The 27,352-nt window shown below is 38.0% G+C and overlaps 1 protein-coding gene and 1 long non-coding RNA gene across 2 annotated transcripts in view; one reads left to right on the top strand and one right to left on the bottom strand.

Moving 5' to 3' along the window:
- Window positions 1-4,581: 4,581 nt before the first annotated feature.
- Window positions 4,582-7,620, bottom strand: LOC306814963. The gene is made up of 2 exons (XR_013777290.1): window positions 7,351-7,620; window positions 4,582-7,312 (listed from the first exon to the last, which is right to left on the bottom strand). It is a non-coding gene; the product is annotated as an uncharacterized lncRNA (long non-coding RNA).
- Window positions 7,621-17,444: 9,824 nt separating this feature from the next.
- RORB (RAR related orphan receptor B) overlaps window positions 17,445-27,352 on the top strand; it is a 126,603-nt gene continuing 116,695 nt past the window's right edge. The window contains exon 1 of the mRNA XM_079331463.1: window positions 17,445-18,090. Coding sequence (XP_079187589.1) covers window positions 18,084-18,090 — 7 coding nt within the window. The 5' untranslated portion in view covers window positions 17,445-18,083. The remainder of the gene's footprint in view (window positions 18,091-27,352) is intronic.

The raw sequence follows: 27,352 nt of genomic DNA, 5'->3' as shown, positions 1-27,352 counted from the left end.
TAGTGGAAGACGGAGATGCACCAAAAAGAGAAAAGAACCTTCAGGCTTAGTAAAGTTGTGTTCTCTGTTATACAACAGGTGTCCTCAGAGAGGAGGAGAAAAAGCAGAGCACTACTTGAAAACATTTTCTACTTCCATTTCACAAACAATTGAGAGCTTTTTACCAAATTTGGTACAATAATTAAAGTGTTTAGTCCTTGAAAGTACATGCTGATAACATGATTCCTTAATTAAGGCATTATGAAATCAACTCTCTAATATTACACAATATAATTACTGGAGCATTAACTTAGATGCCTTATTCAAGGCTGTAGAACAGTTTCAATGCATCCATGTTTCATAAAATGGACTAACAGCTGTGAAAAATCCACCACTTGGGCAAAAATATTTTGTGCTGAGTCACCAGGTAAAGACCATAGTTGTTATTTTTTAAATTGGAGAAAAGTCACATACATTGCAGTTAGATACTGTGGCATTGAAAATGATCCACAGAATACAACAAAAAGAAAGGACTTCTAATATTAATAATAATAGGACTATTAGACTGCCTAATTAAATCAGCTTTTCATCGTCTAAGGAGGCTATATGATATCAGGAGAATCATCAAATAAGCCTGTATTTAGTGTTCTTTTTTAACCCCTCTTCTTTAAACCTGAGGTACATATGAACAAACAAATGATGCAAGTGCTTCTATACTCCAGTTGTGATTTATGTAACATAAATAAATAAAAGTTGTCATACAAATTGGAAAACTGAGTTGTTTCTAAATGCTTAGTAATCTTGTCCAAACAGATTTTCAATGTGATCAAGAAATAAAATTATTGCACTAGAATTCAGGAATTATGAGATAGAAGTTTTTCTCTGCCTCACAGGTCTCTTTGGTTAATCATGCATATGCCACTTGGATCAGTATTTTTAAGCACACAAAGAAACCTTCATCTGCTATGAGGAAGAAATTTATTTCCTTCAAGCTTCTGGTTTATATTTCTGGATTATAAGCTGTTTTGGTGTGGGTTTTCTTTGCTTAAAACCCCTCATATAGTCTTTGTAGGTTTCTTAGTTTTCTTAGTTGATTGACATCTGTCCCATTCTCTTCTGTTATGTTCTCTTAAGTATTTCTTTTGCATTTACCTCTCATAAAAGAAAGTCAAAGAACATTTTGATTAGTGGAAATCCTGAGTTTAGTGTTTTCATTAATTTTGCAGTGCTGGATCACGTAAACAGGTGTCACTTTCATATGTTGTTTGCCTTTAGCACAGCTTTCTTCTCCTCAGCAGTGCTCCCCAGACAGGCAGGCTGGCATGTTGCTTCAGTGAAGGAGCTGGATGTGCCCAGAAGCTCACCAAGTACCACATCTGCTATAGAAAGTGAAAGGGTCATCATTGTATTGATTTTCAGAGAGTGAAATGCATGAAACAGGGTCCCCAAAATTACTTATTTGTACTAGTAAGTGATATAATTTTAAAATTAATTTAATTTAAAGATTTTTGTCTCAATCAGGAATTAGAGTTTTAAATAAGAAGTCAGCTGCCTGACAAGGCAGACTTCTATACAGCTTGTAGTATGACTCTAGATCCTAAAATCAGTGTGGATTAGCATAGGTCTCCCTAATTAAAAAGGGAGATCAATGGAATACCTTTCTTGGAGGTAACAGACGTGAAGTGTAGCAAAGAAGGATCAAGCCATATCCTAAAGAAGGCATGTTTTGGAGATTCTATTTACTAAACACTTGCAAATATTTATTAAACCGGGTAATAACTTTGGATTCAGAAAGATTCATAACTTCATCAACTAAGATGAATTTTTATGAAGATAGCAAGTGGATTAAAGGGCTCAATCCATAAAATTCTGAGTTTTTTCTAATACTGAGGTTACTCTGTATCCAAAAAAACAGAAAAGATTGGCCTCTGTATAAAATTTGTTCTAGGACAACTGAAGAATACAAAACCTCCAAACATTTGGCTAATAAGAGACAAGATAATAAATTTCATGCCATATTTGCTCTTTTTTAAACAGAATTAAAGTGCCTTGGTGCTCACAGTCTCAGTGCAGTCCAAAACTGGAAAAATGCCATTTGATGGTTTTCAGCTATAAATTTCTCTCCCAAGTGAAATTCATCTTTTCTTCTGGTAAACTTGTGAATTACTTAAAAAATCACAGCTGTGAATACAGAAGTCATTTACGACAGATGCTTCAAGCTAACCTGAATGGCAGTGACAAATAAAAGATAGTAACTCAAAGCTTTGTAATTTCCAGATCCTTCCCAATTTACTCGATTATGACATTATGACACCTTCCAGATTTCATCATCTGTTTTGGCACCAGGAATGACATTGTAAAATTTTTCACATGTGATGATCTAAAACCAATGTCTTACAGCATTAGAGATGCATTCACAATGAACAATGAACTTTTTAGGATTATTTAAGGTGCCTATCCATTTTGGTATTTGATTTTTTCACATATTTTTTCTTCTTCTCATTGACATCTCAGCCTAAAGCAAGTATTCTTTAGCTAAAACTGGGACAAAATGTGGGCAATAATCTAATCTTTTTGAGACGAGAATAGCCTATTCACCAAAAAATAATTCCCCCTAAAGACTACAAATCACCAATTGATTGAAATAAATTCTGAAAACAACAGTACCTTATTTTTAAAAGGCAAGGAATTTTTGTATTTTTTCTATTGACACCTCTAACTTTATTAAGAAGACCAAAATTTTAAATTTCTCTCTCCTACTGCACTTCAATACATTTTCCCAGCATTTTATATATAGATTAGCAGACGGGAAGCTATAACAGTTTTCTACACTACTCTTCTGAATTCACATGTAAATAATCTGACCCATTTCTAATGTGTAGTTGGCAACATCACTGCATAACTTCATCTCTGTCTATTTTTCCATAATGCCAGTGTATAGGCATTATCTGAAAAAATATGAAACATGATTTAGGGTGTCCTCTTAGACTAGACCACATTTTGGTATGGAAGTGATCTGTTTAGATTTATTCTTTCCTAGTGATTTTCACTTCTCCCCCACTGACCCACACAAATATAACTGAAAATTCCTTAAAATGAAACAAAAAGATAGGAATTTCTAAATTCAGCTATTTACTTTCTGGTATGTGGGAGAGAAATCAAGCTGATGCAGAGCTACATGTTAGTAGTTATGCCATCCCAAGCAAGAACCTTCAGTTGCTGTTCCACCTGCTCGCTCATGTGCCTGCACAGTCGATCAGGGAACAAATAGGGATGGAAAATAACCATTTAAATAATTACTCCACATCATTCTGTTTTCCTGAGAGTGAGAGGATTCAGAGTTTTCCGACTTTCAGAAGGGTGTTCTAGCCTATGAAGTTCTACTGTCTGTGCTGATTTAATCCCATGGCAACTAAATAAATTCCAAATAAGTCACTCCCTTCCCCAGTCTCTTTTGGTAAGGAAGCAACACTAAATGAAAAAAATCATGAGTTGAAATAAAAAGTTACTAAAAATCACAATAACAGTAGCATTTTTAATAGCAAGAGTGCAAAATGAGAAGGTGCTTTACCCACGAAACAGTATTCATCACTGGAAATAAAGGAAAAAAAGTTGCTTCCCATAGATGGTGCTCTAGGTATTTGGGAAACAAAGGTAATGTGGTGAGGAGATCTCCCACAGCTTAACATTCCTCCTCTAGCTCCCAACCCGAAAACCATGGAAAGCAGGGACAAAAACACCCTGGAAATTAGTTCATCCAGATAGGGATCGTGCAGTGTCTGAGTTCAGCTCTCTGCAGCTGCTTGCACTGCCACCTCCAAATCTCTTAAACACAGTGTCTGTGTGTCCATGTGTCTGCCTGTCTGTCTGTGTATGAATGTGTGAAACACCTCTGCCAGGGTGCTGACCCTGTATTTGTGCACCATAAAGTGGATTTGGAACAACCAAGAGTCTTAAACTATATGTGAGCACTCATCATCTGTTAAATCTGCATTGGTCACATTTTCTGGGGTACCTGGTAAAGCAAGAGAGAGAGAGAGCAACTCTAAGTTTTCTTACTGGAAAAAAAAAAATCATATTATTAATTCTTCTTGTGTGGATTCAGAACAGTACATATATACCGAACCCAGAGCCTTGATTATAAATGGATTAAGGTTCTGTAAGGTAAAATGGTCTGTGAATAAATACTCTTCCCTACTTTTACATCCTCCCTCTAAAAGTGAGAGATATCTGTTTCTGCCACCTTAATTTAGGTGTGATAGAGCTTTGGAGCTTTGGTCCTTTGTAATATAAGGATTCTTTGATCTTTCATTGCATTTACCAGAACAGCAAAGACAGAAACTGAAATTTTACTGAAAAGATCACATAAATGTGATAAATGCTAATAGTCCGTATGGTGTTTTAACAAAAACATATCCCAAATAATTTTTCTAGATCTTTTAATTCAGGTAGTTCAGATGCTAAAAATACCTTTTCATGAAGATATATAATAACAGCCAGTTTAATGAAAACCTCTGAATTTGTTTGAAACAACCTTGAGATCCATTGCCAGTCAGTTTGGGCATTTTATTTTTCTTTTTCTAAGAACGACAAGACATGTGATAAAGGAACAAGACTTTATTTCAAATAAAAATGGGGGAATGAACATATATTACACACATCATAAGTCACAAAAACTGTTGTGCTCCAGTCAAATTTTGCCATCATGTCCACATGAATGCCAAGCCCCTTAATCACTTTGACTTTCAGTGCTTTTACATAAAACAATTTTTTCTTCCATAAAAAGGCTAATTCCTCACTTCTCTTTCAAGGGGTGACTTGTGGGAGAGCACTTAGTTGGAGAGTACAAAACTGAAAAGGATCTGTGAGTGCAGATTGCAGCTCCTGGCTCTCAGACCTACTGTGTGTTGATTAATGCTCCAGGAGCACGGCAGCCTCTCCTCGCAGCACAGCTTCAGGAGGAACATGGTCTGGTGACAGGACAGGGCAACAGTAGAGATACTTATCCTATAAAAATTTGAGACTGACTGCTGACAAATAGCAGCCAACCATGTTTGTTCTAAAGCCACAAAATGGGTGAGACTGGAGGTGGAACAAAACAAACTGTACCTCCAATACAAGGAGAAACATGAAGCAAACATTTAAGGCAAGATGCTCACAATTTACCCATTATTGGTTGCCACATTCTATAATACAAATTTAATCATGTCAACTAATTTGGCAAACCAGCAAAATATTCAAAATGCTTTTTCTCACTGAATCAAGAATGAAAATTTTTGGTTTTTGTTTTTTTTTTTCCCCTCTTTGAAGCACATCTCATACATTTGAACTAGAGATCACATACAAGAAAATACTTCATATCTTTTTGGGATACTTCAATTTTTTTGGGGAACTTTAATATTTTCATTAAAATGTTGGTTTGGAAAAATATCTTTAGTGTTGTATGGCTAAACCCAGGAAAATGAAGATGATCTTCACTGAACAGTATTTTCCACTAGGGACTCCACCGGCATTCAGTTGTCTCATTTAATTATCACTTTCCTGATTCAACCATTATTCATGAGCTTCCTTGTGTTCTTAAAAAGCTCTGAGCTGTGCTTGCCAATGTTATGGCACATTATGAAGCACAGTTATGCAGCAAGAGGGAGGGGGTGATAATGCATTGGTCTATACTGCTGGCATATTTTCTGTTTGATCTCCTCAGCTGCCAGTGGAATGCAGAACTCTTTATTCAAAATCTACTGCTGTTTCTTAAGCATTGTGCTGGTAGTACAATCCTTTGCATTGCTTCAGTAAAATAGAGCAATACTGAAACTGTATTAATTGTTTGCACGGAGTTTACACTAGTTTCCATTTGACTGCATTTCTCTTTTGCAATATTGGTGAAAGAAAAGCATGGAGAGAAAAGTTCCTAACAGATGCAGGGAAAATACTACTGGGTAGGTTGGAGATGAATTTTAATTGCCATCAGTTCTACCCATATTGAAGCTGGAGTATATGTCATTTCAGATCTTTGTGTCCTCTCTGCCTAGTCTGAATGTTTAGATTTTTAGTTGAAGTATATGCTTCCAATGTACTAGTTTAGGATTTTTGCTGAAAATACATAGTCCAAGGTAGTCAGGCTAATGATAAAGATTGAAATTCTAAATTAAAAACAGCTGCTCTCCCAAATAGGCCTCAAATCATGCTACAGTTTATTTAAAGCTCAGCAAAGCAACTGAAATTATGTAATTTCTGTTCTAAACTACTGAACTAAATTCCTAATAGCAATAATCTTGAGGACATCAGTCATTAATGAAGTTAACAGTCAGTTTGCTAGTGTTGTCTATCCTTGTCTTCATCCTAGGATATTAAGTCAAACCCCATAACTTTTTAATAAAGATGAATTTTTAATTTTTTTTTTAGTCTGCCTAAAAAATGTATCTATGTAACGTATCTAAATTTCAGACTACAGTTAAGGTGGAATATTTATTTACTGAGAGTACAGAAACACTGCTATCACTTCCTACTTCCAGATATGGAAAGCAAAAACCGGAAAAAAAATCTCATCATGTTTCTTAGCAGTCTTGCATCAAGGATATATGAGAATAAAAGCTGATTCTCCCAAACTTATGCTAGAGTGAAAGGAAATACCTACTAACACTTTTCAGCCTGGCTGAAACATTTATTATTTGAAATTCCTCTCTGAAGCATGCAGAGCTTTAAACAAAACTATGAGGCAGCTTGAAACAAGATGCAGTTCCAATAAATTCAGCAGAGTTGCTTCTAGTCCAGCGTCAAACAATTTTTAATTTGTTAGATAATTATATTCTAACTCAATATTTACAAAGTTCTGAAGTCTCCTCTTAGTCAAATCCTTCCATAATTTCAGTAGGGACAGTAATATTGTGTGAGTCAGAAGCTGCTTCAATAAACATTAATTTCATGTCCAAAGACATTAACACCAGTATGAGCCATGAATGAATAAAACGGGCCAGCATGTGCTCACAATTGGATCAGTGCAAACAACAACAGAATTTGGCTTTGCAGGCTTGGCTGGGGCCACACTTGCTGTGAGTAGTCTGTGAATCAGAAGAGCTGCTGCAACCAAGATGTGCCAATGGAACCAGAGCAGAGGCTGCTGCACCACCTCTGCTCCAAAGACTCCTGGACTCATGGACAAAGCCACTTGCTGAGTGAGACTTCAGGACTACCTTCCATGCTACAGACTGCTTCCAGCTCTGCAACCTGCTTTGCAGATCAAGATACTCAGCAAGTCACACTAAGAAAGAAAGACAGCAATGAAAAGTGTAAGTTTTAAAAATAAAGCCTCAGTAAGTTCACAAGGCATGAGCTCAGTTTGGAGATACTCGCTTAGATTTCTAACAGGACAATAATAACAAGCTTAGACTTCTAACAAGATAAGAATCACTGCTATATGCAGATATTTCTCAGTGACATCAAAATCTGACTGCAAACAGAGCCTACTAATCAAAATTATATTTCCACAGCATATACAAAGAAAACTACACTTCCTGAAATACACAATTTCACAGCATTTACTGTGTATTTGGAAAAATGTGTTTTTCAGGTCCTATAGTACAAGATAGCTGGTGGAAATGTTTAACCGAAGCAATATACTTGACAGCGTAAAGAACTGGGGAAGTGGAATATATATATGGAATATATAATATATATATATATGTTAAGATAATGTATCTACAGGCATAGAAAAATTGAAAATTCAGAAAAAGCAATTTTCACAGAAAACAGATTTGTAATGATCCTCACTGATAGAGAAGTTAATTTCAAGTTCAAGACCAGTCCATAGTTTTCATCTTCCACTTATTTTTGCTTATCATATAAAGTCCTGCTGTGTAAAAGAACACATGTATCATTCCACAGGTTTAAGCAGTCTCCTCAGTATCTAGAACCACCTAAAAATATAAGGAAAGAGTAATTGAATCAAATAAAAAATTCTACATGAAACCAGTGGAGGATTTCTCTGTTTGTGGTACCTGTGCCACTAAGGAAACACAACAGCTGACGAAGCTGGAGTTCCCTAGTCATGTGTGGTTTCTCATCCAGTTCTATTTTAGGTTGTAGCTCAGTCACAGGAAGTCATTCTTCATTCAGAACTGGAAGGAATTTCCAAGATATAAAGACATTAATTGACTACTATTTTAACTGATAGTTTTTAGCCTGAGTTTAGCATCAGAAAGAGCCCAGCAACAGCCTTACACTGCACACAAACCAATGTTCACTTTCAAAATACTGTGGCAGGACTGTCCATAAGAAATAATTTTCTCTGCTATTTCCAGATAGGACTGGGCTTTGACTGGTTTTGACCAGCTCATTTCTTCTCAGCCAGGCTGGAGGCCATAATAAGATGTAGGACAGCTAGAGCTGAACATCACATTATCTGCTGCCAGCACTTAGGTACTCCTCTGGTGGTTTACATAAATTATGTAGGGAGCTGAAGGGAAATAAAACTGATCCTTGTGCAGGGTAAGTTTATAAGTAAGGCATCAACTAACAGAGATGCCGTTTCACAGGCAAGACAAAAGCATGAATGAATAGCTTAAACTGGTGCAGAAAGACCTAACAGATTGAGAGGAGATTTAGTGGAGCAAGAGGGTAATGTCCATGGACAAAACAGTATTTATCAATGTTGACTTCTGATCTTGCTCTGAAACAAAGTAGTTAAAGCCTGAAACTGAAATCTGGACCTTGGCTTTCTCTGCACCAGTATATTTGGGAATGAAAGGTTTGACTCGGCATAGAAACTGTTCCAAATGTGACATACAATCTGGCTGGCCAGGGAGATGTGCACAGAGGAGAGGAGTGATTTGATTTGTTTCTTTATTTAGTGTTTGATTCTCTTTATTTGGAAAAGTCGCTGCTTTGTTAAAGAAGATGTCTGTTTCAATAGCATAGTTCATAACACCAACGACACAATGAAAATGGGTTTTTAATTTTAGAATTTTGGTGTGCGTTTTTGTTTGCTTGGTTTTGTTGTTTTTGTTTTTTTTAATTCGTTTGTTTGCTTGTTTGATTTGAATGAAAGAAAAAGCCCCATAGACTTACTATGACTTTGGGAGCTTGCTAGGAACAACATAACATGATGTCATTCAAAAAATGTTTCCACAGTTGTCATTTGAATATTGTATTCATCATTCTTTTAACACTTCCTGTAATTCTGAAGAGGCTTAGAAGTGCCTGACACTATTTCTTTTTATTTCTTGTTAGTGGACTCTCTTGTTTTAGTATCTTCTCAATCTAAAAGAAACATTGAATATGACAGTCTAAAAGTGTCTGTAATGTACAACAATTACATAACTGATGCTGACAATACGTTACTAAAGCTTTCTAACATAACACTTTTTCTCCTAAAGCTTTAAAATTTATTTTGACATACAGAAAGTCATACATGCATAGTACTTGTGCATTCTATTGAGCCTTTAGAAGAATAGGAATTATCATACTTTATCATACAATGATCTAAGACAATACTTCTTTTCCAAAAATGGCAAGCACTGTACTTTTTATTTACAAATAAATAAAAATTTCAACAGCTTACAGACTTCTTTAAGAGCTTAAAGAAAAAGCTTTAAAATCTTTTCCCAAATGTAGCACTTATCATTGTTCAAAAAATCCCTGCTTCTGTGGATTCCAAGCATTTTCAGCCTGGTCAGACTACTGTCATTGCATGGAGCAGAAAGAACCTGTGTAATGTGTGCAAGCTCTTCTAAGACCCAAAAGATATACAAGAAGAATTATGTAGCATCCCATCCCCACAGCATTCCCTCTCTTTAGTCTTATCACAGTAAAGTGTGCAGCATCCTGGACAGAGTTAAAAAAAAGATGTTACACAAAATGATGTAATGTAGTACCAAGAAAGGCACCAAGGTACCATACAGTGCTTTTAAGGATATTTCTTAATTTCATGTGTGCTTAATTTCTGTTCCTGTGTCTTTTAGTACTTATCTTCCTCATTATTCTCTTTTCTTGTTCTTGTAAACAAGCGATTTTAATAAAAATGCTAAAATACCATACATAGCAGACAGCAGTATGATTGTCTATCCCACATAAGATAAATTGCTTACTTTGTTTAGCTAAAATGGCTGCATTTACGAATGAGCAGACATTTGAAAAGATAACAGGAGAATAAACATTACATTAATTTGAATTTATTGTGGTTAACAAGGCAATTTTTTGTACTTTTCTGTTTTCCAATGTAATTCTAATCTTTGCTCACAATCCCTAATTTGTGAATATAGGGGTTTTAACCTGTCCTTTATTTCTTATTTTTATTGTATTGAAAATTGTACTGTCCCTGCTGTTGTTACATGAACATTTTCCAAATGTTTCTACATCTTGTCTGTTAATTGAACTTACTATCATGCCTTCATACTCCTTAATCACCTAATACCTCTTTGTACAGTTGTTCCTTGCCCACCTGCCAAGAAAGTTAATGTGTTCTGACACATCAGCTATCTCCCTGCAATGCAGTGGCAACCTACCAGGGGCCTGGGGGACTCAGGATCTTGTTGTTGTCATTGGCATTAACAGCATAGAGAGAGACATTTGCTGGTTTTTCACTGTGTCCTATTAGCAGCAGCAGCCTTGAAGCTTTCATTTCATCTGAGAATCTTGCAATAACTGTAGGTGTTTGGAGATTTACTCTTCATTTACACGCATCCCACTACAAGTAGTGTTTCTTCAGAAATGCCTCATTTCTTTCATGTCATGTGAATGTTTCCTTTCTTGACAAAGAGAGTGTGAACCTCAAGACCAGCCAAATTTTTCACAGGCAAGTTCTGAGTAAGGGGGAAGTGCTATAATGAATAGGCAAAAGTTATTAGAATAAACTGTATATATTTTTATAGTTTTATATGTATAATATACCTTATTGCATGTTTAATGTGTATTATATATATTCTTGAGCAGTGCAGTTCTAGCCTAGTTAAGTGCTTTTTGCCAGGTGCCTCTGCTCTATTGGATACATTTTGCATGGCAGGTATTATGCAAAATATTGCATAGCAGCCACCTCACAATAGCATGAAGTGCAGAACAGGCTGCTAAACATGCCCATGCAGCAGAATAAACTTCTTGCACAGAGTAAGCTTTCTGCTATCACAGCTTGACTGCTGCCAGTACCCAAAATACTTCATTTAAAACTGGCTTGCATCTTTATGCTACACTGTGTCCTAGTGGGCTTTTACATTTCCCTGTTCCTGGGATTTAAACCGAGAATTTAAACTGAGAACATTTCTCAGATGCAAATGGCCATCCTGGAGAACTGAGATTTAAAGGAATATTAGCTCCTTGGTCTTGCTTATTTGGTCCAACCTGTGTGTTTATCAACCCATGAGCCAGCTATGGCTGGAGTTACCAACATCTTTAATAGTTGAAACATCTTTAATAGTTGAATTATTTTAGTATTTTCTACTTCTATGCCATAGTGACACACAGTAACAATAGCATGGGGTGGTGCATGCGCCAAGAACTCAATTTATATCAGCAAATTTATACCAGTATTTAATAGTTTCAAATATGTCTTATGAGAACTCATCCATGTGCATCTGTTCACAAGTAGAAGGGGTTCAGAGTTTTTGTATCACTGTATCTAGAAGTTTTTTCTTGTTCTCAGTCATAGACATATCCTATCACAATGGACATAAAAAAAAAAAAAAAAAACAATTTTGGAAATAAGACCAAAAATGTTGATTAGCTAATTTATGCCTCTCATACAAACATTTATATATTCAACATATCTTACCATAAATGTATGAAACAAAAAAATTCCACTTTCTGTATTAGGTCAGCCAACACAAGAAGATTTTCTTAATATCAGAATTGTAGCTAAATAAGCATTCTGACACAGATTCTAATACAAAAAAAGCACATAACCACGTTTAATCCTAAGCATTTGCATTGTTACTTTCTCAGATCAAGACTTGTTAAATCTGCCTGCCTTATATAAGGGATAGAGCTGGGGCCATTTTTTCCCTCTTGGGATTGCCCTATGAACTGGATGGAAAAATTAACTGCATAAATTAAAGTGGTGCTAATAGCTTTATATGAGAAAGAGCTCTTTTAAATGAAAGGGAAGCATCCACAGTAATTTTTGCTTTTGGAGATTGTTTTTGTTACCTGAGGTAACTATCCTGCTTACTTTGCACTGGCCTGTAAATGTATCATGACAAAAATAGGGGTAAGCAATCTGTAAGTTCTTTTATTCTTTTCAGACTATACTTTAACATTTTTTAAAAATCTGCTTTTTAGTATGTGTATTTTCAAAAACCTGATTCTATTCTCATCAGTTTCAAAAACTAGGCCAGCAACAGGCACTTTGAATATTCTTGGCCTGATTGTTTGTGTTTAAGCTTATTTTTTCCAACTATCTGAAAATAAATGTATTATGAGAGACCAATTTTAAAGCTAGCTATGCTGAAAGAAATTAAAATTTTTTTTTGGTTTTTTTTGCTATAAAAATAGGAGGTAACTGATAAAATATATATATATAAAATTCTCAAAGTATTTGGAGTATCTACAATGCAAATAGGTAGAAGTTATTCCCTATGGTTTTTATATTGATTTGGTGTATGTATTCTTTACAAACAAAGCAGGGGGAAAAAAGAAAAACTGTATATAACTGAGGAACACTGTCATGGAATAGATGCACATTCTCTTATGGAAAAGATTCTTTCTTTGTCAAGAGGAAGGAAGGATTCCAGGAAGGATTCCAGGAAGGAAGGAAGGATACCAGGAAGGAAGGATTTCAGGAAGGAAGGATTCCAGGAAGGAAGGAAGAATTCCAGGAAGGAAGGAAGGAAGGATTCCAGGAAGGAAGGAAGGATTCCAGGAAGGATTCCAGGAAGGATTCCAGGAAGGAAGGATTCCAGGAAGGAAGGAAGGAAAAATTCCAGGATTCCAGGAAGGAAGGAAGGATTCCAGGAAGGAAGGAAATAACTGTATTCTGGGTTTGCATATTTCCAGTAAAACTGCTAAAAATCTGTAAAATCAGACTGTTTCCATGAGGCCAAATGAATAGTTAGGGGAGGGTCAGTATCCCTTTAAAGGGAAAAAATTTTGCAAGCAATACATGCTTACATTTACACTGCAAGCTGCTTCATGAGAGCAGTAGAGTTGACGATGCCCCGTCTCGTCCCCACGCTCCAGAGCCCAGTGCCTCAGGCTGCCCCAGTGTGAAGCACTGATCTGAACCAAGGCAGGTCTTCTGCCTCATGCTTCTTTCCTTCAGCACTTTATTTTGCCTATGTATTCCTTCCAACTCTTATCTTTCTATCTCCTTCATTGAAGCCCAGTCTTGGTCTTGGATTGCCTCAAAGTAACTTAGGAGCCCCTAAGTTTTGTGGACACAAATCCTGGAAGGTCATTGCCTCTTGGCAGGCTTTTTGCTGCAAGAAGACAGTCTTACACTGCTGCCTCCTCTCTCTCATCAATATTTCAATGTGCTGTAGTTACTCCACAGCAAACTCCAGGTTACCTGCCAAGTTCAGCTCCTTCCTTGGCTAGGGTTTAGAATCCAAAATACAATATCAAAGTTTTGGTGTTCTAGGTTTAATGCAGCAATTATATCCTCAACAGACTATGTTTTCAGGTGCTGAACATTTTGTCGGGGGGTGAGGTGGCAATGGTATCTAGTATGTCAGCTAGTATCCACTCCTGTTCCAGTATATGTTTAATTGGGACATTTTATAATATGATCCAGTGATTGACACTGCACGTAAAGGATGGGAAGTCATAATAATATTTTTGCCATTAAGGCAGGGAAGTACATATAGAATGAAATAGATGTCATGAAGTATTTACAGGAGTTGAGATTCCTTATTTGTGGATAGGGACTACTTTTCATTTCACGAGACAGAGGAAAAAGTTGAGCACAGTTTTTCACCTTATTTTTCCAAATTTCTGGTTATCCTGTCATGTCAGAATATACTACATTGTTAGCTTCTAAAACCAAATTGGCATAATAAAAGATTTTTCAATTGCTAAATGATGTTTCTTATTGTGTAAGGATTTTCTAGGGCTGCTTTTAAAATAATTTTACTAGTTTGGAAGAAAACGCAGAGTTCTGAATTAAATAATATTCTGTGGAAACAGTTTGAAATTGCATAATGGTTGCAAGTCTTTATAGGAGATAAAAATAATACAGTGCATGTGCACATTTTCAGATCGCAGGTGGTATAATGAGATAGGAGAAATTTCAGAAAGTTCATCTAAAGTGAAGAAAGCATGAGGGAAGCTCACATTCCTGAGTCTGTCAATAGCTTGTGCAAAAGTCAAAAAATGAAAAATTAGAAAATCTTTCTTATTATTTACATGAAGTTAGGAATGTCTGGAAATGAAGCTGGAGACAAATGAGATGAAGAAAATTGTGACCAATGCTACTCCTACTGAATCTAGGAAAAAAAAAATTTGGCTATGGGGTGTATGTGGGTTCCTTTCATGCCAACAGAAATTAGCCATTGATATCCAGGGAAATTGAATGGGACCTGACTGATACAGTTTGTTTTGACTGTTCATTCAATACTTTTTAATGAAGCAACTAAATTAGGCATAACTTGCTACAGCTCTAATGAACTATTGCAAATTTTAAAAATCATAAAAGTATGTGACCCTAAATAATGTCTTAGTAGATTGTGATCCAAAGAGCCTTGGAAAGGTGCTAATGCAAGTGAAATTCTGAAAAGCAATTTCTCACTGTTATTTTGCAGTGAAAATACAATAGCAGTAATACAGTTCTTTTGCCACAAAATATTTGTTTATCTTTTGAAGCATGACAAATTGTTTTTTGTACTTTATTGTCTGATGTTTTCTAAACTTCTTCTCTGAAGCACCCAACTAAAATGAGAAAAACCTGAAAAGGCCCTTTTTGAAACCAAGGATAACTAACATTTTACAAGAATAGTGGGCTAAATTGTACTACTCAGTTTATTTAACTATTGAAGGTATGTGTTTTTGAATATTCTATAAATGTCTGTATGACTTCAGATCATGTGCCTTTCTTGTATGTTGTTTACCTGCTTCAACATACAATAGTTTCAAGCAGCCCTGTATTTTTAAATATTTATAATTTTTCTGTCTCTAACTGAAGTTCACACGTTTATAATAGGTCTAATTCTTCCAACACTGCTACTAGTACATAGCACACAATATTTCATCTCAAATATTAGAAAAAAAATCAAATTGAACAATTTGCTTTTGCTAGTGAAGAACCTCAGACCTGAATTATCATTGTACATATACTATTTTTGAACAAGAAATATGAATAAACTAAAAGTCTGCCAGGTTTCTGAAAATGGATAAATAAAAATTGCCTCTCCATATGGTAGTGAGAAATGTAAATTCCAGACACCAGATTATGTGGGTGCTGTAGGGAAAATTAAAATAAAATTAAAATATATATATATATAAAAAAAAAACAAACAAAAAAAAACTTTTTATCAAAATCAAGCTAAGAAATACAAATAAGATTTTTTTTTTCTCCATTGTCAAAAGCACCAAACAAATCCCACACAAAGACGACCCAGAACTCACTGTAATAGTGTAAGGTATTTTGAATGCACAGCACAGCAAGTAGACAGCTTGGTATTTACCTAATAAAGTTTTGATTTGTGTTAAAATGCAGCTTGAAAACAATTAAATCTAAAAATCATATTTGCATAACCAAGAACAAGACGTCTTGAGAATATTTCCTCTTGAAATTCACCTGACTTTTACTCCTGCTGCTAGGTGAATCTCCAGTAGGGATAAAAGAAATGTTCTGGTTTCAACACGAGTAGGTGGAATCTCTGCTCTCTCTCCTAGTTGCTTTTGTAAGAGCCATAAGCACTATTCACTAAATTCCATATTAGATATCAGGTAAATTATACCTATTGTGAGATGAGACTTCCTAACATACTTTGCAAAGTGATGTGTAAGAGTTGTTTCATTGCAATTACCTCACAAACTTTTGAACATGAGGAAGAGATTGAAGAGATGGTTTGTGGGAAAATCCATAGAAGTGAATCCTGGAGGCAAGCCTAACTGCCACCTACCACATCTGCTAAAATCCCAATTAAAAAGAAAACACGCCACTGTAAATTCCACGTCTTGTGAAGAGAAAAGATGGAGAGCACGTAACTGTTACTGAAAGGTGTGCTGATAAAAGTAGACTAAAAGCCTAACTACTAACAACTAAATTGGTAAATGTTTCTGGATGAGATCCCACATGAGTATTAACAACTTTGCATGCAGTACATAAATTGTGTAAATACAATGCAATTCAAATTCCATCTAGTATTTTAGGAATTAAGATTTTTTTTTTTTTTTTTTAACTGACCCTATCATCATACAGTGGATGCAGATAAAATTCACCATGGTCAAGTAAATCAAGACATTTTCAATACTGGCAGAGTTGATTCTTTCATGTCTTTGTCAGCTGCAATTCAAACAGGTGTTTTTAAGGAGGCTAACTGCAAGAACTGCTTCCTCTAAACCCTGCAACCTTATTCCCCAAGAATAAAGCTCTGCCACTTTGCACTAACAGTGGGTACTCCACTTTGTAATTTTTGTACAACAAATCGTAAGACAGCAAAAGAGATCACACCTATGATTTCTTGCAAAACAGACCTAATAGAACTTAGTCTGATAATTCGTGTAGTAACAAATAGATCTATTTGGGATTGTCTGCATTTAATTTAACAGTATCAAATATATATATATATTCCCATTTTGATTTATGAGGTCGACATTGTAACTTTGTAAGGATACATTTTAGTTAAATCAGAGGCGCTTTTCTTCTTTTTTTTTTTTTTTTTTTTTTTTTTTTTTTCCATTTTAGGCTTGGAGCTAGGAATTACGAACCTTGGTAACACAGACTTGGTTTTTAAGATATCCTACTGAGATCCGGTTGTGTTCCATGATCCATCATACATGAAAAACAAAACAAAACAAAACAGTAATGGTGCCTTTTTTGTTTCTTTTGTTTGTTTGGGTTTTTATTTTTTTTTTTCCGGGGACAAACATCAGTTTGTCTATCAGTTAATCAGAGGGAGAGTTGTGAGTCGTGAAAAATCCTGCTGGCCGCAGAACACACCGGTTTCTGCAGAACCTTCTGCTAGTCTTACACCGGAAAACAAATCGCTTTCGACGTCCAGATTCACTCTTTAATGAGAAAAGGACTCACCACCAAACTTTCCCATTCCGGTCGGAAAACGCAGTTTCCCGATGATGGTCACACCGCGGTGACCGAGCGCTTTCCCTTTCTCCCCGGAGACACCGCCTGCTCGCAAGCAACGCCACCCGGGGCGATCCCCGCGCCCGCCGCAGAGCTTTCCCCGCAGCTCCGGAGCTCGGCGCGCAGCCCCATCCCCGCACCGCCCCGGCCCGCCTCGCCTCCGGCCACGACCCCCGGCGCTCCAGGGCGAGCGCAACTTGCGGCGCGGAGCCCGCGGAGCCCACCCGGCCGTGCCGGGCCGTGCCGGGCCGAGTCGGGCAGAGCAGGGCAGAGCCGGGCCGGGCCGGGCCGGGCCGGGCCGGGCGGCACTCGGGCCCACCCGCGGCGGCGGGGCCGGGCGGGCCGCGGCGATTGGCGGCGGCGCTGACAGCGGGCGGGGCGGCGGCGGCGGCACCGCCCAGCCCCCGCTATAAGCCTCTTTGCCGCTTTCTCACTGGGTCTCATTTTCGCTCCGTGCGTTGCTGTGGCTGCGCAGTGGAAATCCGCACCGGGGAGCTGCTGAGGGGCGCCGTTGTCATGTGAAAGCGCACATGCTCTGCCATCCACGCGGCACCCCCCTCTCTTCTGCCTCCGCGTGTTTTCCCCATTTTTCCCTAACGTAACTCCTTTCCTCCTCCCCCGCTCAGCCCCTCGCCGCCGCCCGGCCGCTCAGGCGCTCCCCGCAGAGGCTCCGCCGCGGGGCGGCCGCCCCGGAGCAGCGCGCCCGGCGGCGGGGAGCCCGCGGAGCCGCGCCCCGCGGAGCCGCCCCGGAGGTATGGTTTTCCCGGCGGAGCAGAGCTGCGGCGGCTGCCACCTTCGGGGCTGTTGAGACGGGATTTGTGCGGTGCGGTTCCTGGGCTCCTAGCTTCATGACTGCGCGGAGCGGGGAACCAACACCATGCGAGGTAAGCGGGCCGGGGGGCGACTCTCTTTCGGGAAAGCTGCCGGGGAACGGGCTGGAGAAGTGGTTTCGTACTAGAGGAGAGGGTCCGGGGGAGAAAGTTGATGGGTCGTGTGCCTGCCCGCCGGCGTGGCTACTGACGGCGTGATTCCTGCACCCGCGGGCGCCGCGACCGAGACCGGGGAGCCTTCCGCGGCTGTGGTGGGTGCGATGGGCTACGGACACCGTCCGCACCTGTCCTGGGAAGCGCAGCCCGTCCTGACCCGCGGGCAGGAGGGAGGCTCAGGTGCCTGGCGGTGCCCGTGCCGTGCAGTCCCCACCTGCGGGGCGCGGCAGGTGTCCGTGCGGCGGAGCCCGCTGCCGCTTGGTCCCGGGTCGCTGCCCGCACGGAGAGCGGCTCCCCTTTTCTCCCCAAAAGTTATCTGGACTTTGTTCCCCAGCCTGCACGTCGCCTGAAGGCCCCCGTTCCCCATGAGTTGTTAATTGGGCGGGAAGGGTTGCTCTGCCGGGAACCCCCTCCCTGTGCCCGCAGGTCTCCTCGGGCCCCTCAGCCTGCGCTGCCGTGCAGGGCGGTGAGAGACGCTCCCAGGGCTTGCAGCCGCACCCGGTGAGGGTCCCGCCGGAAAACCGAGTATCGTCTCCTACGGGACCCCTCAGGCACGGAGAACCGCTTGTCCGGTGGAGCTGGAGAGAGGCTGCACCCAAGTGGGTGTGGAGGGCTTCGGAGGACATGGGAATGCGTTGTTTCGTGTCTCCCAGGGCCAGACTCCCCTGGGCCGCATCCCTGGCTAGGCGAACACCGGCACGGGGCAAGGACAACCCCTGCCAGCCTCGGACGTCCGCGGAGATTACACAGCTCCTCCATCCCACATCTTCTACATTGCCCTTTATCACCCAGTTTGGCAGAGTGGTTGCTTGCCTCACCCATGGCTTGGTGAAAGGGCCGAAAAAGTCTATACCAGGGTATTGGAGCAGAGGAGAAAGGCTTTTGGGGAGTGGGACGTGTTCGTTGACAGCGACACTGCGTGCAGAATTCTTGATCTTCCATGATCTCCCATTTAAGGACGGGGGATACACACACACTAGAAAGAACTTCCAGCTAGAATTTCAGTTTGCTCGATGTCAGCTTCTGTAACAGTGTGGTTAACAGCAAATTACACGTGTGTAATTCACTTTAAAGGAATTGAAGCTACAACATTTGCACAGATCAATTTAAAAATACTTTCTTTTCCCCTAGCGTTCTTTGTTAGGATGTTGGTTGTGGGGCATCTGGCAAGAACTTGTCTTAGGAGCAACGGGAAACAGAGGCAAAACACTCTGTTCTGGCCCCTGTTGCAGCTTTGCAGCTTGGGTTGGAGATTTTCTGTTTGTTTTTGTGGGTTTTCATTTTGTTTGTGGTTTATGTTATGGTTTTTTATTTCTTTCTTTTTCTGTGCACCAGAGCACCTCCAATTTGAGTAAAGCTGGTCATTGTCTCAGGGGTTGTTTTTCAAACTGTGCCCATCCAGTGACTGCTGGTCAGGAGCTATAACTCCCCTTTTTGTGGGCAGTTCATCCATGCAAGCCATGGCCTCTCCTCCCAGGCCCTGGGGTAGCCTGTGCAAGGGTGAGGTGAAGAGAAATGTCCTCCTTCTCCCCAGACACTTTTCTTCTAAGCAAAGCCCAGGGTGGTTCAGCAGCCCTGGGCAGGGAGAGGGAGGCAGGTCTTGCCGCACTTCGGGCGGCATATCCTACAGCATCTGCCCCAGCTCTGTAGCCATCTCTGCCACCCCTTTGGCTGTGCTGTCAGCTACTGTGAAGAGGTGCAGCTCTGCCCCTAGTATGCAAATTAATATTTGCACTGGATTTATACTTACTCAATAGGGAATTTACAGGTGGGGGGAAAAAAGCGCTGGAATGGATGGAGGAGAAAAACTAACAGGCGCCTTTCATCGTTGTTTGAAACTCATGTGCAAGGGGTCAGTAAAGTAAAGTTTTACAACAGGTGTGTGGCAAGGTAAGAGCAGTGCTTCACACTGCCTCAATTAAAAAGGAACGTTACGCATTAATTGAGCATCTGTCTTTGTGGCTTTCCAAATAACGGAAATGAATGAGCGTCACAGCTCACAGATGTGAGCTCCCATGAATTCGTGCTTTTGGAGATCTCTAAGCCTTCTTGTAAAGATGCAGTTGTTTTCAACTGTGTTTGCAGTTGGTTTGAAGGAAGAAGTGCTCAGTCTTGAACTTGTGACTTGTTCCCCCAAACTTTCCCAGCTGAGCAGGGATCCTTCCAAGCTGTAGTTAGCACAACATGCCTAGGATGTGCAGGGGCTGCTGTGTTTCATTACTGCTCTGCATTGGAGATGAAGGTCAAAAAGTGCCTGAAAATACCCAACTGGTGTTACTGCCTGCTGAATCCCAAAGCACTGAACAGTTACACACACTGTCAGTCCTCCTATCCCGTGGAAGCCAAGCTAACACTTTCAGCTGCTGTAACAGTGTTACAGTCATTGGTCACATTCTATCCAAAACAATAGTTTTCTGCACTTCAAACCTTGATTTCAATCCTATTAGGCATTCGTAGCCATACTGACTTAGAGCAGAACAATGTACAGGAGACTGAGCATTTGTTGTTATGGTAGGTCTAGATAGTTCCCTCTGAGTGGGAAATGCAATTTTTTGAAGATTATGACTTTTCTACCGGTATTTTATAGAGGCAAACATAGGTATAAAGGAAGTCTTCAATGAGGATTCATCACAGTCTTCCTTCCATCTGTCCCACTCCTGGGAACATCCTGTGAGGGTTGAGAATGTAGAATGTGTACTTCAGTATATTTTTTTAGAAAAAGAGAACAGTAAATGCACTAAAATCATGGTGCTATTTAACTTTAAAATAAGACTTACATTTTTCCTTGTAGTTTATATCTTGCTAAAATGGTTTGTAAAGTTTAAAGCTTTCAAAAGTTAGTCAATTCTGTGTATAATGCAGCTGTTATGCAAATGTGGAAGGTTGACTGTGGCAAAAAAAAAAGTGTCAAAATAGCTACTTTTACTCCGGGAACGTGCTGCTCATACGCATACAAAAGTCAATTTTCCAATGGTGAATATTTGCGTCGTGAAAATAACATTGGTACCCAAGCATTCCCCTTATTACAAAAGTAATATTTAAACTTTAAGGTGAAAATCTTACTGAAAGCTTTTTCTGTTATATTTTAAAGAAAAAGCACCACCAACCTCTTGTAGCCAAGTTTTTTGAGTTTTCTGTGTAGCCTTTTCCTGTTGGTGTCAGAACTGAGCAATAACGCATGTTACACGATGTTATGTAGAAATGCTAATCCATTTTCTTAGCCTGAGTAAAATATTTGTTAGAAATTAGAAAAGTGATCAAACAAATTCTCTCTGCAGTATTTCCAAGCAAGCTTATTAAGTAACGTACAAATAGACTGGCTAACTTAGAAGCTCTCCATAATTGAGTAGATGAGTGCAGGGAATCTTTATAGACTCATTAACTTTAAAGGAAAATTATTTTGCAATTTATTCCAGGCAGAATGAATGCATCACTATTTGTAATATGTAACATTAATAATATAAAATATTTCAATTGCTATGGCAATTTAAAGAAAGGACTTAGGATCTTACCCCACCATTGTAAAACCAATTTGTCCTTACAGTGTAGTGCATCTAGCAACTCCTTAACCAAATAATGTTATTTGGCTTCATTAGTACTCCTTGTTATGTGATAAAGCACAAATTTCTGGTGTTAGGTGTTTGCAGATAAAATTTAATAAATGTCAGTAAATGCTTTGAAAATCATGAGTCAGTAATAAATTGTCATGTAATAAAAAAATGCAGATATGTATAGTCAATAAACAGCGACACCTCTCTAGAATGACCCAAAGTAAAAGGGAAAGCATGAGAGCCCAGTTCTACCTCAGCAATACTCTTACTTTGAATTAGATCATACTTACATTCCATACAGTATGGAAAGTACATAATGAAAGTTCATCAATAGATAACTATATGATTTAATATAATGAAGATAATATATAAGACTTTTTTTCATAATAAATTTTTTTTTTAAATTTATATTTGTTTTTCTTAGTTGGAAGTCTGGTGACAGTTAATTTAAAAATTATTAAAATACCATGTGCATTGGCTGGGAATAATTTCTCTTTTGTGGTGTGGAAAATACCTGACTTCCACTGTTGGTCTTTTATATGTCCAGTGAAGAACAAGTTGGTATGATTTTTCTAATTTAACAGCACAGTAGTAGCAGTCATTTAAATTGTATTTTATGGTTAAAAACTATTTTTGGGATTTGAGGAATAAATCTACCAGGAAAAAAATGTTCTGAGTCGACAAGAATTCTGGAAGTCATAATTCTTGCTTAAAATGTACTTGTGATTATCTGTAGGAAATCTGTAGGGCACTGTGGAAGGTATTGCTTTATCTCACAGTGACATTTGTGTCCTCAGAAATGTGTGGGTAAGGTATATCTTCACCAGTACTGAGTTTGATTAAACTGTTCCAGGACCCAGGGTCTGACATAGTGTGCACACTGGTTATGTGATCCAGGGAAGCAATTCAAAGGGGTGAAAGATTCCCAAGTTACCCTACAAATTCCTGCCTCTCGAGCGGTGCAGTGAATTCCCAGAAATTAAGGTCTGTGCTGTGAAATTGAAGAATGTATGCTTTGTAGCTGAAGATGCACACAGGAGTAAGTATTGATTGAACTAATAATCTCGTGAATAGAAATGAGCTTTATCAGTACAGCAATATAATGGCTTATGTTAAATAACCCTTTTGTAGTCCATATCCTGCCCTTTCCCTCCCTTTAAATACGGGAAATCACAGGTGTCACATTTATGGTGAATTGGGCTAAATATAATAGTTGTTCCATAGGATAAAACAGAAATAATTAAAAACAAAAAGATAAAGTCTGAGCATTGCTGCACAATTGTGAGATAATCATTTTAGTGGTTGTATACATTGTTTTATAGTTTTAAGATGCTGTCTTAGGTCGCTTGCTGTTGAGCTTAGTAATAAACCTGTTACATCAACTTAAATCCAAGTGAAAATTTAAAAAAACCTGATAATTTGAATTTAAAATCAGTTTCTTTAAACAGTAATTTTAACAGCTTTGTACATTTAGCACAGTTGGGGCTTTCCATAATGACTTTCATAGACTAGCTGTGGATGTCAAAATGTTGTTCTTTGTGCTCCGTGTTTAAAAAAGTTCAATGTTGTTTTTTCTTCTGATTCTGTATGCAGTCTGGCAAAGTCTGCAGTGCAGCTTGGAGAATAAGACATCACACAGTGTCACTGGGGGTGGCAGACAGAAGGTGCCTTTTGGATTGTGCCATTTCCCTGTTTGTTTCTAATACTGGTTTCATGAGCATATTAAAAACTCTAATTTATGTACAGAATTGAGAATACAGTAAAGCTGTGATGGCCTGGTCCTTGTTTGACTGAACAATGCTTACTCACTTGAGTGGTCCTATTAATGAGACATTTGGCCCTCTGCATTTTTCCAGTCTTGGAACTATTTTTTATAAAGCAGAAATGTTCGTGCTTAACTTTGCCAGACACATTCTGCTGTAAGTTTATGCAAACAGAATAACAGCTGTTTCTGCCTCTGCTACAAGTATATACGCTAATTTAGCTTGACATAAATGTTGTTACTTTGCTGTTAATTGTGAATTATTTTGATGAATTGCCAATTAAAATGCATGTATGCAATTTTTATGGAGTATCTACACTTTTACTGCTGCACAAAGATGCAATAATTTTTTGAAATCTTATGTTTATCTGTGTTGTGGCCGTTTAAAACCACATATTCATTAAAGAGTAAATATCAAGTAATTATGTCTGCTTGACAGACAAACTCATTTATAGAGAGTCGTCATGGGCCTTATATATGTGAGTAATTCAGTTAGATTTTATGGGACTATTCACAGAAATAAGGCAATCTGAATTTAAGACTACTTCTTCTGTGTCCCTTGGAAACACAACGATTTGAGATTGTAAGCAGCATGAATGATAAAGGCCACAGGCAATCAACATCCCAAGAAGCATGCCAAATTTTTAAAAGTCTTCCTGCTCTGAAATTTCAGTAAAATCACCTTCCACTGCTTACTGTCTGCTACTCTTCAGTGTTTGAATACAGCTATATAAATATTTGCTGGAAAGAAGTGTTTGTAAATATGCTACATGTTTTCTCTGCTGAGACTGACCCATAAAAAGTATTCAAAAACATTGTTCTTCTGCCAATTACCAATAAACTACTTTGTTTAATTGCTATGCTTATGCTCCTCACTATGTTGTTGCTAGTAAATAGTAGCCAAATCAATCTTCAGGTAAAGATTAGGAAAATACATAATAATAATTTGTTATGTATTTATGCATGAATATACTACATAGGGTAATAAATATTTTAGTATAGCTAAAAAGCAATACAATTTTAAGGGCAATTTCAATGATTATTACAAAGTCACTGTATAAAGCAGTCTGTCTACTTAAAGATGTTCTTGAGGTGATCTTACATTTAACTGATCTTTTTCGTTACCCATGGTCACTTAGCTTTTCTGAATAAGCAAACTCCTCTCATAATAAAATTATTCTTTCTAAGACGCATATTTCTGCTTCATTAATCTGTGCTATTCATAAGTGATGTTATCCTTCAGAGTGACTTTTCTAAACAACATGTGCATTCCCATTACATTTATATTTTTCCCCTCTCTGAAACAATCCTTTAGAAGAAAAATGTCTTTTCTTACAAGCAGTCCCATTTGTTACAAGTTCTAGTTGTTAGTGCTTTTTCACTTTTGTTTCTTCTCTTTGTTTTGTGGGGGTTTTTTTTGTTCTTTTTTTGTTGGTTTTTTTTTTGTTTGTTTGTTTTTGTTTTTGAATGAAAGAATTCATGGGGGAAAAATAGTTAGATCAAAAGAAGGCAAAAAAATTAAATTGCAGTTTGGTCTACTGTCGAAATAATGAGCTGTCAAGTGGGTAGCATATTATATTTTGTTGGTCTCAGGTGAAATTATGGTTCTCCTAAAATAAACTTCAAATGTAAAAAGTAAAGACAAAGCTGCTTATAAATAAGCAAGTCTTAAATTATTATTCCCCTACAACAGGAGGTAAAGAGTGATCGGCTTTATGCACTTGAATAGTTTGCAGAGGTTAGATTATTTAGTGTGCATTACACATTGAAAGTTTATGCTTGTTTCAGAGATATTTAGCAATAGACTGAGTCCACGAGTTGATGGCATGTGTCTGTTATCTAGAAGATTGAAGTGTGGAGCAAATAATTTTCCAGATTTATTGGAAATAAGGAACTTTTGGAGAAGGACAGTTCAGTGATTTTACTACGTGTAAACTGTGTAAAACTGAATTTAACAAAATTAAGGACCATATTTTCATTAAAAGTGCTATTTAGAGGTATTGATGTGCGTTGACTTCTCTTTTCTTATTGGAAAATATGTCTCATTTTAGTAGATGAGGGTAAATTTCTGCCAGTCAGCTTTTTGATTTGAGAGCCTGCCATAGAAGTACATTTTGGAAATCCTAGGACTTCCCTGCTAACACATTTTTCCTTGATCATTTTTCCATGTCAGCAGTGCAGCACTGATTTTGTTTTTCTAAACAAGATAGGACAATGAAAATAAATATTACATTTCAGGTCCTGACTGAGTAGTGAAACAGGTGCTCTGTTGTTTCGTTTCATATTTGTCTGAGAGAAGAATGAAGCAGCAGCTGGCTATGAAAAGCATTGCTTATTTTAGTGCACATTGTTTGGGGGATTTTGTACAATATTTGTACCATAAACTGTATTTGGTGATTAATTGGAATGAACTGAAAGGAGAGACCATGTACAAGAATTGAGGCCAGATATTCAAATGCAGTGGCAGCACAAATATAAACAAATGCAGCACAGTCTAGTGGCACAGACAAGTAATGGCACTAGAGAAACATGTATTAATAAGGCACAACGCCACACATTGACACCCTCTTAGTGAAGAAAAGAGTTCCACTGAAGGCCAAGGAGAAATTAATTTAGTTTGTTTAGGAAGTAATTTAGGAAGATATTTAGGAAGTCATATTGTTTTCTTTCAGTGCGTTATAAAAGCTGTGTAAATACTGGTCATTGCAAGTGTCTGTCAGCAAGCCAGATTTCTTTTAATGACACAACTCTCTCTATAGAAAGACATATGGAAATGGAAAGGTGATACAGGAAATACCAGCTTAAGTGTTTTGTTTCATGTACAGAAACCTAGAATAAGTATCATACTCTAGACAGCATGTATCCAGTACTGCACCAGAAATCTTTTTTTAGATATACTTGCTGTAATACTGCGACATTAGCACATAAAATTAATGTTGCATTGAAAAAAGTAAAGAATTAGAATGATGAAATTTAATGGAATTCTCTAGTCAAAAATCTATGTATTTTATTTAGATTACTAGCTTCCTTTAAACCATTGCCAATGTTTGAAAATTCAGTTAATATTAATCTCTCACATGAGTACTTGGAATAAGGAGGAAGATTAAAACATCTATGTCAGTGGAGGCAAAATATGGTTGATTGAAATCCATTGAGAATAATTTAAACTACAAATTATTCCATGGCTTGAAGAATGTCAACATCATGTTCCTCTGCAATTTGTAGAGCCATTCTGCATGTTTATGAAAATAAATTCCTTATTCAGACCTGGGTGAGAAAAAAGGCATTACCAGCTTTAGCAGCTGTTACAGTATTAAAGATAAAACTTCAAAAGTATATAGTTATCTCTATAATTTAGTCATAATTTAATTAATAATTAATATATTATTGAAAGAAAATGTTTGCCTGCAGTATCTGCTCTAAAATTTAGAGAAGCAATGACAATCATGCAAAGATTTTTTTTTTTGAGAAATTGTTTATACATTATAGCACTTCAAGCAAATGTATGCTACAGTAAATTATATCAACTGGGTGAAATCTTTCTGCAGAGCTGTGAATCTTTGGAATAGAATTCCCTATAGACTTTGCTGGAACATTTTATGTAAAAATCATGGTACAGTATGTTCTCATTGGTTGTTTACAGCCCACTGATTTTTAGAAAATGGGAGAGCTGATCGATTCAGTGGATAAAAGGGGAAAGAGCTTGTGCTGTCCTAATTCAGGTGTCTATGCAAATGTCACTTTCTTCACTTGTCATTGATTTGCATTTACCAAAACTCCAATATTTATTTTTAAAAATATGATTAGCCTAGATGTGTTCTAAATCAGCAATTCCTACAAACTCTAG

Source organism: Erithacus rubecula (genome assembly GCF_903797595.1).
Source record: "Erithacus rubecula genome assembly, contig: SUPER_Z_unloc_4, whole genome shotgun sequence".
NCBI lineage: Eukaryota > Metazoa > Chordata > Aves > Passeriformes > Muscicapidae > Erithacus > Erithacus rubecula.
The sequence above is the reverse complement of the archived record's forward strand: the minus strand, read 5'-3'. Positions and strand labels throughout refer to the sequence as shown.